This window comes from Opisthorchis viverrini, assembly GCF_000715545.1.
Source record: "Opisthorchis viverrini unplaced genomic scaffold opera_v5_416, whole genome shotgun sequence".
In the NCBI taxonomy this organism is placed as follows: domain Eukaryota; kingdom Metazoa; phylum Platyhelminthes; class Trematoda; order Opisthorchiida; family Opisthorchiidae; genus Opisthorchis; species Opisthorchis viverrini.
In genome coordinates this window covers 228,338-243,472 of record NW_008752078.1, presented here as the reverse complement: position 1 = coordinate 243,472, position 15,135 = coordinate 228,338, and the positions used below count along the sequence as shown (strand labels likewise).

Here is a 15,135-nt window from a genome sequence, read left to right as displayed (position 1 = left end):
CAGCCGAATTGCGCGAAATCCGTCCTGGGTGCAAGCGATGAGTTCAACGTTTTTAGAAACGGCTTAGAAACTATATAAGCACATGCAAAAGAGGGGAATTTACCCATCCATACCCACACAGGTGATGCCAGCTCGATTAGTGATGAACCGCCTGCAATCCGACTGTCAGGTTCGACGAAGAGACCAGCAGTAAGGGGCACACACGACCGACCGATATTCCACAACGTTAACAGATTCTTTTAGCCTAAGTGCATTTCACAGGTGTAACTATTCCAAAGTACACATGGTTTCTGAGCTGTGGACGACTGGATGCTACGCACTATGGGAGAAATTTTTATGAATCATTTTCAACCTCATGACTAGCGTGCTATGCAGTCTGCTTGTTTGATGTTTATTCATGAAAGCTGTTCTCGATCGTATTTTATAAACAAAACTTGCCCATCTTCTAACTGTCAAGATCTTATGAAACTCCACACTTGTCAGTTGATCTGTCTCTGACTGCCACTTTATCAATCATAGTATCAATAGTACTTCGGGATTATTGTCTGCATTCCGACTGAATTAATATGGTTCATTACATCAAGTCTAAACTATGGAACAGACGGACTTTGAACAACCGCGCACAGTGAATCATCTCAAAATAACAGCTGAGTACCGCTTTACTTGACTTTGTACACACCTGGGCTTTGTGGGTCTTTTATTAAACACCTTCAAGAAGCCGAAAGCAGGCGTCACCGAACCGTTCTGTCAAACCCAGTCAGCTGGTCTAACTGGCGGTGATACAAATGGGGCTTTGCGCTCGTTTATCTTCTCACAGACTTGTGGAGTTTCTTCCAACTATGTCACATCATTTCTAGTGTTTGGGGAAACGGGCAGCCAAAATAAGTCTGGCTATAGGAAAATGATGTACAGAAATCAAGTGGCCTACATCAAAGTGTTGAATGCCATAAAACACTCTAGTATCTTCATGTGGTGTTAATTAATAGGCTACAAATCTACGTGGAATTAAGCTGATTTTGTGTTGATTTTCACAAATGCACCGTGTATACGAATACATCAGTGTGTTGGCCCTCTCACAAGTGCACACTGCGGCGTGTGTCATGCAATTTCGTCCCAAGTGGCAGGAAGGTTTATTTGAAATGTATTTGTCAAGAGCCACGAAAATGTGACACGTAACGGGCATTTATCGGTTTGCAATCAGCCACTCATTTTTTATTCAGTCACTGAAAGTTTTCAACAGAGAACTGAAGGCCTTATTTTTACGAAACAGAAGAATTACTAAATCCCCAGCAGATTCCCTAAAATTGCGTTTAGTTTCCCTAAATCTCGTCCCGTTCTAGACAATAGAATGGATATCCATCTCCCAAAGGTCCTAGTTCATTATACAACACGAGACAGACATGTCGAAACCATGCTGCGCAGTCTGCCATTCATACATTGTGGCCGTTTGCTCAAAATATTACTGTCAACGGAATGGACGCTTCATTAAACTCAAAGCTTTGGAGTGATTGGATTGACAGGCCACCAAGTTGACTATCATTCAGGGATAACAACCAAAATCCGCGTGAAGTCGAAGAAAGAAAAACGCATGTCCAGCAAATATCCACTTTTCAAAGTTTTTCTGACTAACTTAAATAGTAAATGATTTCTAGACCATGAGCAGACCTTCGTGAATTGAATTAAGCTGAAGAAAAAACCCAGTTTTTCTTCGAGCTCATAGTTTGGAACAGACGGCGAGTGATTTTTTCACATCACACACTTTCCACTGGAGGATCGGCCTCTTGTACTGTGTAGTAGTAAAGAAATTGCTCAGATATTCTCGCATATATCACCCATCACCACTCAATGACGCGTTACCTCGGATGAGATGACACTGGGGTGATTTAGGACCTGGTCTGTCGAAGGAAGCATCCGAGTAGGATGTCCTGAAGGCCCTTCCGGACGAAACCTTATCCTGGGTTTAACTTTTTCAACAAACCTCATGTATACACTATTCCTAAAAAATATGTACAAATACTTCACTACTACAAATTCTGATCTCATTCACAGACAGGCCCCACCAAACCGCTTCAGTGGAGATATTTATGAGACTTAGCGCATGATGAAAGCGGAGCAGGCAAAAAGTGAACAAAATATGGACAATCGGAAGCTTATACAAAACGACAATGCATCACCGTTCCATTCATATAATGTCCTCAAAGAGTAGACAACTTTGAAAAATACTCAATTTAGCAAGGTTTTTGTATTGTCTCGTTTGGTTCATATTATTTGGACAGGCAATAACTTCGGTCTGTGCGTTTAGTTCACTAATCTCCAGGCGAAATGGAGAAACTTGCTACATGTGATACATACATGGATACACAAAGCCTGCTTTGTTCTCGCCAACGGAACATAATTTAGGGTCAAAAGACAGACAGTGAGCTGAGGCATTTTGAACCGAATTGCATGAGCTGTAAAAAGACGTTGGCGCTGAGATTTCCCCGTTTAGGGAGATGTAACTCGAGTCGGACAAGAAAACAAGTGTTGAATAAGCATTCCCGCTAGAAAACGCCCACCCAACCGCGCACTGAGCACATAACCTCGATCGGTGTCGATACATTCGCGATCCAACTACCAAACTTAGCGAACAGATCAATCACCAAAATCACTCTCGAGTAGTGGGGTGTAGCGTGCATTACCTGTGAGAAACGGGGTGACCTAGTTCAGTTTACCGATGAAAAGTGACGAAATCTGTTTGGTGGACACTTTAAAGTTAGGACTTGTAGGCATGTTTATTTTGTTCACACATTACTCTTTGTCAAAACCAAACTAATCGGCAGATGTATAATTGTGCCCAACCCTTAAAGCGCTTTGAAGATCTCACACGGGTAGAACAGAATGTTCAGGAAGCATTCTGAAATCCGGCTATCTCATTGGCGCGCAGTGCATTCTGAAATCCGGCTATCTCACTGGCTGGCGCGCAGTGTGGTTACAACGTAATTTTAAAACACTGCCGGCCCGAGTGTATACATCAGTCATCTCGGTTGCTGAGTGCAATAGAACTACACCTGTTGTACGATCCTGTGCTAAGGCCGTGATCTCAAAGCAAGGAACTGGTTAATTAGCCTAAGTGCACGATATAGGTGTCCTATCTGACAGGTAACATGTAGTCTAATTCACTGACGTAGGGTCAGTAATAATTGCGGCGAAACCGAATTCTACGAACTTCACCTGCGTTTGTTCAGTAGTCGCAGTTGGGCAGTGAACAATATATTGGGCACGTGGGCAGACAGTATAGATAGGTAGACTGTGGTTCTTAGGAAATTAACGGTAAATCGTGAGGGGAATTAGAGAAAGGCTTACGGCTAGATTGAGCCTTGGGCAGTTAGCAACACATGATGGCACACGAAGGGCAGCGTGCTATCGGACAAATTAAACGGGAAAAATTCTGTTCAGTTCAAAGTGGGACAAATTTTCAACAATAAGTCCAGAAATAAATGTGAACAAATCGTCTGTAGAAAAACGGTTGAGGTAGAGTCGACTTCGTATAAACTAGAACAGTTCAGTCACCGGAAGGGTAATGAATTAGCCTGAGGAACCAGGAAACAAATAATTACGTCACGTAATTAACACCTCTCCTCCTGTACGTTGTTTCAAATTTAGGAATGTTTGTTCACAGGAGCAGTGTCATTTTTGAATTTTGAATTGTACAGCTGACCTTAGCATAAAGCTAAACTATATAGTCACCTTTAGACCTTAGAATTCCAAGTTCCCAAAAAAAATACAAACACATGTGGCTTTCTCGACCAACTTTCCCTGAACATAAATAAGTTTCTCTAGTTGTGGCAAGATGTAGCCACGAACCCATAATCTCTTCCCATCATTATTGATTTTGCTTCCAAAAATGAAATTGAACACCATCTGAGGGAAACGCCATATCCGAGGCAATGCACGGAACACTTTGCTGTACACATAGGTCTTTTGGTGTTGTTCCCGGCACCAGAAATGATGATTCTTGTAATTGAGCGTCCATTGTACCTAATGCTCTGTTTTAGGTTAAATTTGTAAACTTTTCCGGCCACTTGTAAGTTCCGAAACTGGTTGTCAGGTTAACCCACCATGCTTTAGTTTTAGCAACTTTTAAATAGTCGTGACTACTTAGTTTTAAGTGGTTGCGTTTGAACCGGTTTTGAATCAATACTTGTTGCAATTTTTGGATCCCTTACAAAACAGACACCATGTGTTTCGACAACAGACTTTATTCCGGTTGTTGAGACAACGGCCGATCCATATCCTTCGATTTCATTCGCACCAGACGCTATAAAAACTCCAAGATTTTGGTCTTCGAAAAACCGGGGGTTGTGTGACAAATGGCCGTTGACAATGACTAGACCTTATGGAGCCACTTGGGATGTACAATTAAAAACTCCCCAAATGTGTTGGGAAATCCGTCTGAAGCCAGTCGTTATGGACCAGACCAGAAAGTCGTGGTGAGCAAGTAGTCAGGGTGAAAGACGCAAAACAAAACCACTCATTTCCAAGCCTATATAACAGTAACCAAAAAGCAGCCGGTTTGGGTCAACTGACGGTAAAATTTCTCTAAAATGGGTTACTCTTCTGAAGACACCAACAATAAGAATGTCTGATTGAGCTTTGATTCCTGCTTTTATATGAAGAATGCAGGTTACCCTGTTCAGAATGTCCTGTGTAAAGAGTTCATGGCACCTCAGCATAACCAGAATTTGATGGTATAAAACAACGTTCTTCGAAGTTTTCTGATCCAGGTACTCTTGTGTGTGTGACATGGGGGCGAGATGGCTCAGCTGGTTAGAGCGCGAATTTACTGACCGGAAGGTTCGTAGTTCGAACCCGACCTCCGCCTCTCGACTTCCCCTGTCTAGGCTTGGGCAACCTGGCAGTATCCCTCGGTAACATGGCAGCTAGGCTCCAGAAGGGTGCTACAGCTGAACGATTTATTTTTATTATTATTATTTTTTCGTGTGGGACATTGAGCTATGAAATACAGAAGCATTTACGCTCCACAGTCTGCGGTTACTTTAGCATCGGTGAACCAATAAAATGCGTTTACTCACTTCTGTCTGGCCAGCTCCGAGCGTACGGCATGGTAAATAAGCGAACTCTCCAACGCTGTAACTTAGATGTATAACACCAGAATTGTTCACTTTCGAATCGGATTGATTAAACGCCGGTTTAAAATAATCAGTCGGGCTTTCAGTGTGTTTTTCGGTCTCAATGAGTGTCGGGTCGAGAATGCAAGGTAATTCCCGCTGATTCTGACTGTTTGGATGACATTCCCGGTGAACAGAATGTCCAACCAGAGTGGCGTAGGGAATTTGTCGCGTAGAGTTTTGCAGGTAAGTCGGGATTAACTGTGAAGATGTTACCGCACCACCTTGCCAAATAGCAGTTCGGCTGGGTTGTCTTATATGTCGCAAACGGAGTCTTGGAAGTTTAAACTGTAAGGTGCTTGATTGTTGGTTACTCGTTTTTGCAGTATTACTAAGCAGCTGTGGAACCCCTGTGAGGTTTGTGGATGCGACATATGAGAGACGATGGTCAGTTGGATATTGTTCGAAACGTCTGTTCATTGTGAGCTGGTGTTTTGGAGTCGGGACGAGATTGTGGCGGATAACTTCAGGAGTCTTAGCTGTGAGGAAAAAGATAGGGAAGGAAGTTTCATGCAAAACGGGGCACAACTACACGGGTAAAATAATGATGGAATTTTAGGCAGTAAAATCTACAATATTTAGTCGACATTTGCTTTATTTATTCTCAATTACCTACACTCTTGAAGCGAAAATAACTCAGCTGAAAGCACTAGGGGTGTTTTCCAAACCCTACCACATCGCTCAAATGCGAAGACACTCGGTAAGACTAACACTCCTGACTGATATGCTAGCATTCAAAAGATGGTCAACTGGTTTTATCGCCTACTGGTTTTCTGAAGCCTTTGGCACAGTAGGGCAAATTATTCCCAAGCTGGTAAGCTATACTCAACTTCAAACAAATTTGCTTTCAACCCAAAAATCGACCAAACCCAGCTAAATCCGTTAGTTGTGATGTTTTACGCTAAACGAGGCTGCCTCAGGTCTTAGGATAATATTCGACATTTTGTAGTATATTTTCTCAATGGAACACTACCCGTGTAACGGCGATACTACCGATGGGGAGGCACTCGAGTAGTATGTGTTGTTCTTAAAATTGCACTCTGCGTCTCTTGAAAAGGGGAGATCTGTTGCGAAATTTGTGGAATCGCTTTGTAACATTTGCTTGAGAAATCAGTTACTGTAGTCAGTGAATATCCAGGAAAGTTAAAGAAGACGCGTTCAGGAGAAGATGGACGTTCAGTTTTTGTAAATAAGATGCAAATGAGAGTTTTGCTTCTCTGTCCAGTAGTCTGTAACCGGTCATTTTGCATTTCCTAATGACTAACTCCGCAGCGAAGGCCTTTTTCCTTTCGCCCTTACAATGGCTGAAAATTTTTTGACAGTTTATGAAAATTTCCTTTCTTTTTAACGCAGGATCAACATTATCAGTAGTATGTTTCCTCAGGAAGATATACCACAAGATCCCCAACAGTATCTCCTGGGGCAGCCTTTCGACAGTTTGACCTGTTGAAAAGTATCATAATCCATTGATTTAGGTGGTATTTAGACAAGTCTGTCGTTAAAAGTAAATCCATTTGCCAATGAGAGAATTTCGATAAGTTGGCTCTCGTTGAAGAAAATTTCAACGGAACCTTAGAGATTGTGCCCCCCTGGTGTGCTCCTGAGACATTCAAACCAGATGTGTTTTGTCGTAGAGATTTCAGTAACCTAAGAAGTAGTATGTATACAGACTGTTCACCCTAAGCCAGAATAAAAGCGTCGAGGCTCCTGAGTAGATGCTTTAAAGTATTGCCAAAAGCGTGCGCCTAGCTAAACAATCTTTCGAACCGATTGCCTGGTTCAGAGAAGAGAAAACTGCTAATAAAAGCAGTAAAGGTTACTGTAGTCCAAAATATATTGAAAAAATTGATAAATGATGTATAAGCGATATGACAGTGTCAGGCCGAATTTCTCGCACGTTTTGATGAGCAGTGTGAGACTTGATTACCTATCGCCCAGAGATTGGAAACGCTTTTTAGTTAACAATAAAAAAGTCATGTTAGAGCACTTCAAAGTTTTCAATAAATGAGTATCACTTATTTAGCTACCTGGATATTGTACCAGGTTGTATGTCATTTGATTATTTTTCACTTTAGTGTCGGGTGAAGCCTTTCTTTATTTTTTCTTCAACTATAGCTAGTGAAAATGTATCTGCAGAATTCACCTTTTCTCCGTTAATTTGTTCGCTAAGGATATTGCGTGTATTTCTGTGGTTACAAGAACTGAGGTATGCACAATGTAGTCTGCACTGTCCAAGCATATGCAGGTGTACATACGTTAAAAACAAACGTTTCCAAATCTACGATACGCCTTTGGTAGACCTTCGAACGCGTAGGTTTGTTAGCTCAGTCTTATGCCATTTTTTCTTGGTATTCTTGTCAACCGTCTGTTTAAATATTTGTGATGCGTTTGTTTTTATCTACTAGACTTCACGTCATGGAGCCGGCATCGGTTTTCATCCCTAAGAATTTCCATGGAGGTTCCGTGCTAGAAAAAATTCGGTTTTTCATTAATTTTGCCCTAAATTCTTCTATGTTAATTACATTAGAAAGGTGAACGGATGCCACCAGTACTTGCTGTACGTGCCTTCCAAATCTTAGCAACCGCCAACCATGTCTGCATGCTAAACTAAAAACCAGATCGACACACTTTGGTTTGGTGTTTATTTATAATGCATAAGGTTGCTGAAAATTCGTCGTCATGATCTTCATGAGTAGTGCATTACAAATATACATGTATCACGATATCTCGAATGTCGTAGCGACTAAAACATCAGGCGCCCTGGTGCAGCGCATTTTTTAGTTGCCTGGAGACATTACACGGGAGAGATTCAGCTAGGTTCCAGGTGAGTCTCTCGGAAACCAAATTAGTTGGCAAATGAGTGTATTACGCTGACTGGTTCGATGTTGTTTACCTACCTACCTCCCATGTCATACGTATCACCACTTGACTGGCATGTGTGGGTGTTGTTACTAACCGGAATGCTCGGTAACCTGCAACCCGAAACGGATCATGAGCTGTCTTCACACAGAAAACAGCCAGAGCAAGTACCGCAAATCACTTGTACTGGCGAGTTTTCGCAGATAAAACTGCGATTTTTCAAACAGCAAGACGGTTTAAGGGCAAATTCCTGAGCATCTGGTCAACTTTTTTGTAGCATTGGTTTTTTACGTTCACCTCAATTTTTGTTTGTCGTACTTGTGAAATACTAATCTGACATTTTTTTCAACACTCATAACATGACGAGGTCTGGAATATGAGATGTCAAGCTCGCTGGCCATCATTTTATTCTGAAATTTGCACTGTCTGGCCCATTATGTAAGGTACACCTCCTCGCAAACAATTACTGCCGAGAGAAATTTAATTGGTTGTCTAGGCTACAAAGAAGTAAAGACTTATTTTTGCTACTTATAGCACGGTGTGTGTGTGTGTGTGTGTGCGAGCTGTAAATTCGTTTGTTTTTTCCCTGAGGAAATAAAACTTTCCCCAGAGTAATAAAAACGAGCAAATCAACTTTTAAACTGCCACCCTCCGCCCGTAATCAACGGAAATCATTTCGCTTCTTTGTTCGGCCACGGGCATATGAACAACTAAGTGGTGAGTGAGCTCGATTCTGATCTGGACGATTTCTGGAAGCCAAACAAACTCAAGTGAAACACAGCAAACACATTTGGAAGAGCGGAATAACATCAGGAATTTTCGTGAAATATAGTTGGAATCTACTCGTATGTTTGTCAAATGTCAGACCAGATTGCAAACCTTGCACGCTCATATTCAAAATTGTTTGGTATCAAAACTTTGAGCATGTTGTGATGAATTGCTCGGGTGACCGGTCGGAGGTTAACCACGGTGTTTTCGTAGCAGGGTGTGAACTATGCTTGTTTACCGATGCTACACTGTCACCGTGCTGTTGGCTGAAGTAACTTTATCCTTGAAAACAGCATCATTTTCATAAACAAAAGTATTTACAAGGTTGCTGACAACTCTTTTAGACAGCCAACGATCGGTTTTGCCACTCTTGGGGCCCATCAAGTAGGCGCAGTCCTCGAGTTTCCTTCAACCTCATCTTCTACTTGGACCCAAATTCCACTGATTGCAACAAATACGCTCATTTGCGAATTGGTATTTACGAGAGACCCAACTGAATCTCGTTTATGATGCTCTTTAAGTGGATGTGCTGAAAAAGGCCGCTTCGTGTTTCAATTGGCATGATATTCGAGATATCGCAGTAGATTTACGTAAAAAATGAGCAGTATCATTGTTGACGCTAATACGGTACCATGGTACATTATTGTCCGTCATGTTTATTTGAAACCTCATGGTAGAAAGAGGTCAGAATCAACAAAGAAGGCCCATATCACGGAGTATGATATGCCCACCCCCGTGTAATAAGGCAATATTAAACAAACAGAGAGCACAAACACCATCGATATCTATCAACCGTATGATGTCTCCAGCCACGTCCAAGAAGGGAGGCACCAGGATGCCGTCCTGTGAGGCGGATCGCACTAGCGATACCCAGACGTGCGTTCTGCTAATCCACACCCTACTGCCAAGCCACGTTCCATCCTGCCTTTGGTTTGAAGCCTAATGGAAGGGGTAGGGAAATCAAGATTTATTTTGGAAGCCGAATATTCGGTTTGTGTAACACGTGATCGTGTCCCAACAATTACGTATTTCCACTACGGATGGGCCTGTTTTACATGCAATTACACATTTTAGCAATATATCGTCGCGAACTCACTGAAGCTATTCGATGCCAGGTAGTCGGCGGTCAACAATGCGAAGATAACTCCACCGTACATCATGTCTTGCAAACACACAGGTCACTGGTAACACTAATAATAAAGTGTTCGGTATGATTGACTCACAAAGTAAACAACTCAATGCGATCTAATTACAGGGTTTATCTATACGTTTTTTGGTGAACAGTGATATCGAAAATAAAGATCTGACGTTCCCCTTATTACTCTGTGTATCTTTTAATGCGTGGCATATTGGATAGCTCCACCTGTGCCCGTGGGAGATCCCAGCGCATGAGCTCAGTGAATTTTACGCAGTTTATGCCTGTAGGGTAGCCAGATGGCAAACAGCATTCATAGGATCTGATGGTTGCTCAATTCACCTTTGTCTCCAATATGAGACGACATGAAATCCTGTCGGGGCTGTCATCCTCTCTGTTTCAGGAAATGGCTTACTGCTGCCTATCACTCATTCAAGTAGTATTTACACTTCCGGGTGCAACAGTTACGTTTCATTTAAATGCATCATTCTCACTGGCCATAAATTCTCCGACATACGCGTACAGATTAGCAGGAGTGGCATTTTACGTGAAACTTCTCTAATTGCAGTTGTTTAATCGTCGAGAAGAGTGGGCGGAGCAGGACAATCTGGAAATGACTAGGAATGAACAGGCAGGGACAACTTCGGTGGAAGTTTGAAAAAAATTGCCCGGTGGCCATTCTGAATGATGCACTTAAATGGTGAATTAAATATCAAGCTCGATATTTCGTCAAGGAGGGTTAGAAGTTAGGCATGAAGTCACTGACCGAAAGGCTTGTGGTTCGAACCCAGCCTCGGTATTTCGACTGCCCTCGTCTTGGCTTCGACACCGTGGCTTCTCCTGATTGAAGTGGTGGGCAGGCGCCAAAATGGATTCAAACCTGGACAATTATATTTGTTTATTTTGATATCATTGCTTTTTTCGAAAGGAGTAGGCAGAATAGGGTTCTATACTGAAATACTAATGTTTTCTCCTGTGAAGTTCACTGTTCGTCTGCCGCTAAAAGATTACCCTAATTTTAACAATGAATATTCACTTGGTTGACCTTATTATCATTGACTTTTGGCGAGCATGGTCACAAACATAAAAATTGAAAGCAAGCGACGAATGCGAAAGAGTAACAGGAGAATATGAGATAAAACAGAGAAACGTTTCATTCGAAGTCATGCCACCAACAGTTCCAATCAGATGGTATGAATCCCAACCTATTTAAAAATTTTGATATGGAAACACGCGTCTAACGACCAAAAACCGGCGAAAGGACAAGCAATGTTGAATGCTCTCCAAGGCGCGGTAGGCGCTAGCATAGTCAAGACTCGCACATCAGGCACAAAGTGTCCGTCATACTGGGTCTGGTGTGAGATTAAATGGCAACAAAGTGACCGTCATACTGGGTCTGGGGTGAGATTAAATGGCAAAAATGTACCTTCAGCTCCATGTGCCACGCATAATAGTGTCATAAGTACGCAGAGAGCCCACAATGGCAAGCAAACTCAAGTCACTGACTGTGACCTTAGGAAGTCCCAGTCCAATAACAGCCTTAAGGGAATGAGGGAAGCAGATCCCTGGATAAGAGATGATCACCGGTTGTTGTTGTTGGTGTTGTACGGCAGTGTAACATCAGTGGTAACACTGATGTTGCTGTCTTTGATGTTGCTGTCTTTGATGATGATGATGATGATGATGATGGTGATGATGATGATGGTGATGATGATGCTGATGCTGATGATGATGATGATTCGGATGATCATGATGATGATAGACCAAAAAGTCGACATCACAAACGATGACATGTAGGGCTGTGATTATGGCGAGGGAATATTCATCAGCACCATACTCCTGCTTCTTCTCATTCCATACAGTTACTCCGCGCGCACCCGAGACTATGCTGACGTCTATTACATTTGCACGGTGATCTCGATAAGGTTTACTGTTACTGTAGAAAATCCGTTCTCAAAGGGCCATCTTCCACTGCGATCAACAACACCGACATAGAACAAACATTTGTATTCTAAGATGCGCTACGATAGTAAAAGACCTACAGTGACTATTGCGTTATCATCCTCTTTTATTTTGGACAAACCCGTAGGAAAACTTATAAACTACGTGCTAAATAATGCAGCATTTTTTAGCCGGCTAAAATATCTAAAGGGACTTGACATTTTGACATCCTCAAATAACAGAGCCTTTTTGAGAATATTGGAGTTTTGTTGTTCCCTTCTGCGTCTGAATGTAGTGCATTCACCTCAATGTAGGCGATGTCTGTGTAAAATTTTAAGTGTACTAGATCCCATTTGTTCGTTTCACCAACTTTTTAAAATGATGCAAGCTTGTAGTTACACATGAGAACCTCAGACACTCCAATCTACGCATAAGGTCCAATCACAGCCCACACAGTATCGAAACGAGTGATTATTTTTTAAGATATCCAGTTCTGTTTTGTCAAGTTGTAGATCCCCATCTCGCAAGCACAAATTAGTAATTGTAGTATAAGTCAGCAAATTTAGACAACCCTTAAACGCGCCCTTCTTCTCATCCGCATGGACGCAAAGAAATCTCATTGGATCATTGGAAATTAACGCGCCCTTCTTCTCATCCGCATGGACGCAAAGAAATCTCATTGGATCATATAGTTGGAAATTAATCTCAAGGCAAGCGGCCATTTATTTGTTCGAATTGGACGTTTGTGGTCGGCATATTCTAATTAAACTACATCGGATAGTGGCCAATGGAGAAACCGGATTCCTATGATGAAACTACAGAAAGCTCAGAAGATAGATTAGTGTCTCAAGTGTTTCATTAGCAAGCCAAAATATGCAGCGACTAGACAATGAGAAACATAGACTCAGGTATGATAGGGTTTCAGACTTGGAAATTGCCCAGTTCTTCCACCTGTTTTTGTCGTATGCAAAAATACATGCTAGACGACAAAGTGTTCTTAGTGACTCGTGTTTTAGACGATGCAGGCAACACGTAGGTCAAAACATGTTCAAACAGAACCAGTTACATTCAAGCGAATAAGGAAAACAGGATGGTGTGTACTAAAAAGGCTAAACGCCACGTTAAAAACACCCATCCCCTTGGTAATATCACCACTTGTGGATCTATTTCAGATGGGAGGCGAGTTCAGTAGGAGAGGTTGGGCGCAGCCTTTCTCTCACCTTTTTTCGAGAACAAGGTAGTGGATGTCCCTAGCCTCAGTGTAACTGCCTATGATTTTTATTTGGTGCTTGGTATAAGCTTTAAAACGTGAGTTCAGGATCAGTTTTATGTCCAAAAGACGGGATTGAGCCATCGGCCTTTCCAGGATGAGTGTTATCTGGTCAAGGATGGGGACCACGTGGTCCTCACCATGCCTGGTTGGAGACACTACAAGATATGGCTGCCAACCAATGTCAGTGACGTTCTTGCTGTCACTTTTTATCCAGATTGCCTGAGTGAATGTCTGGAGGTGTAAGCACCTCGGAATGATTGTGTTAAGCTAGCACTAAGTCCCTCCCGCGTCCACCTTTACTCTTTTCTTTACAATAAGGCTTTCAAGTAACTCATGCTTGTGCGGTAGTGAAGCATCCGTGTTGAACACTGATGTTATGCTGTCGATGATTTGTTATCTGGTCGTTTAAACGGTTGCTGGGTCATAAGATCCACGAAGGCAGCGCGACTTAATTGACCAATGACAACGAGAGTGCCCAGCAGCAAACGAAATTGGAGTAAATTTGGAAGCAAACATAGGATTTTGACTGCATTCAGTGTGCACTGAGGCGTATTGATAACGTATCAGCTACCAAGTCACTCTTGAAAGTATCTACTACAGACAGATGAGTGACTTTGGCTCTTTGTACTGCCATCTTTCGCGTAGTTCTGTAATTTGTGTTTATCTATCTTATTATCATCTCTAGGTGCAACATGTTTGAGCTTCTTTCATTCTCCTCAGCAGAGACCCTCAAATATGCTAGTAAAATGAACAACGAATAGAATTAATGCTGGAAAACACTGATTGATTTAGACACGTTGGATGATCGTTGCCAGGAGTTTCGCTCCAACTTTCTGTGTGATCAGAAGCGCCTTGATTAGAGGGATGTGCTGAACAGCAAGATTTGGTATTCGGAGTTGACCGGGTCAGTCCGATGGCCAGTATCTAACAGATGTAATGTGACGTTGGCCTAGAATATTTGCCAACATCAACCAGTTCATATGATTTATACTGTGCTTGACCACACTTTCTGCTAGATGTCTCCCTGTCCTGCTAGTCGCTGCACGAGAACTCGTTGAGCAAATGGTGAGATGATAGTTTGAAAAGCCTAGGTTTACGTTTGTTGCGCAGACTGAATCCCGCGGTGGTCCGTAGCACACGTAGTTCGGCTGTTGTGTAGATCGCGGTGGTCCGTAGCACACGTAGTTCGGCACACGTCCCAATCTGCAAGCGACCTTTCGTCGTATCTTTATTTTCATACTGGAGGAATGACCAGTGTAAATAAGTCAGGTTGGCTGAATTCTACCTGATTCTACTTTGGTGCTCATTGAAGCACTCTGATTGCGCTCTTAGGTGACGTCCTCTTTAACATTTCCTTCTGTTATTCTAGCTGGCTGTCTCTTTTTATCCTATTGAAATCCGTCTTGATCTGAAGCACGAAAAACAAGAATTTCTACAGTATTGCTCTTTCTAAAAGTCAGCAGGAGGATCCCTGTGCAGCCTGGAGTGTGATTAAGTAACCGCCTAAATGTTTCGGGCAAATGCACAATACTGATCTGCACTGTGATCAGGAAGAGGGCCACCTTACACAATCATCCACTCCTGAACGGTGTCCGAGAGTCGATTGCTGGAAAACACTGTTCACAGGCATTTCGCCTCTGAAATGCACGCAGAAATTCCTCCTTAAAAGAAACCCTCAAGCAGGCAATAAAACAAACACCTGCGGGACTTGGATGAGAGTGGGGTATCGCTTGGGGATCAAAATGGAGCGTGAAATACCCAATATTCTCTTTACCATGTCGCGTCACGTATGGTTTGCTGTATTACATTTTCCGAATCCTGTGCAAGATGAGAGATGGTTCTTCTTCTTGTCGAACGTTAGATCCCTAGTTCACTCGTCCTACGGAACGCTGCTAACTGAAACCGGCTAACCGAATATCAATCATTCGTAGAAGTATTTGACCTATGGCCTTACATTTTACAGCCCCACTCGCATCATCGCTGGATAGTTG

The 15,135-nt window shown here is 42.4% G+C and overlaps 1 protein-coding gene across 1 annotated transcript; it reads right to left on the bottom strand.

The window, feature by feature from the left end:
- Positions 1-4,667: 4,667 nt before the first annotated feature.
- T265_15286 (hypothetical protein) lies at positions 4,668-8,431 on the bottom strand (the record flags this gene model as incomplete). Its single annotated transcript, XM_009177397.1, has 4 exons — positions 4,668-4,919; positions 5,073-5,647; positions 8,070-8,140; positions 8,325-8,431. Coding segments are annotated over 4 exons (1,005 nt in total), but the record flags the coding sequence as incomplete, so codon positions are not given.
- Between the last annotated feature and the right edge of the window lie 6,704 nt (positions 8,432-15,135).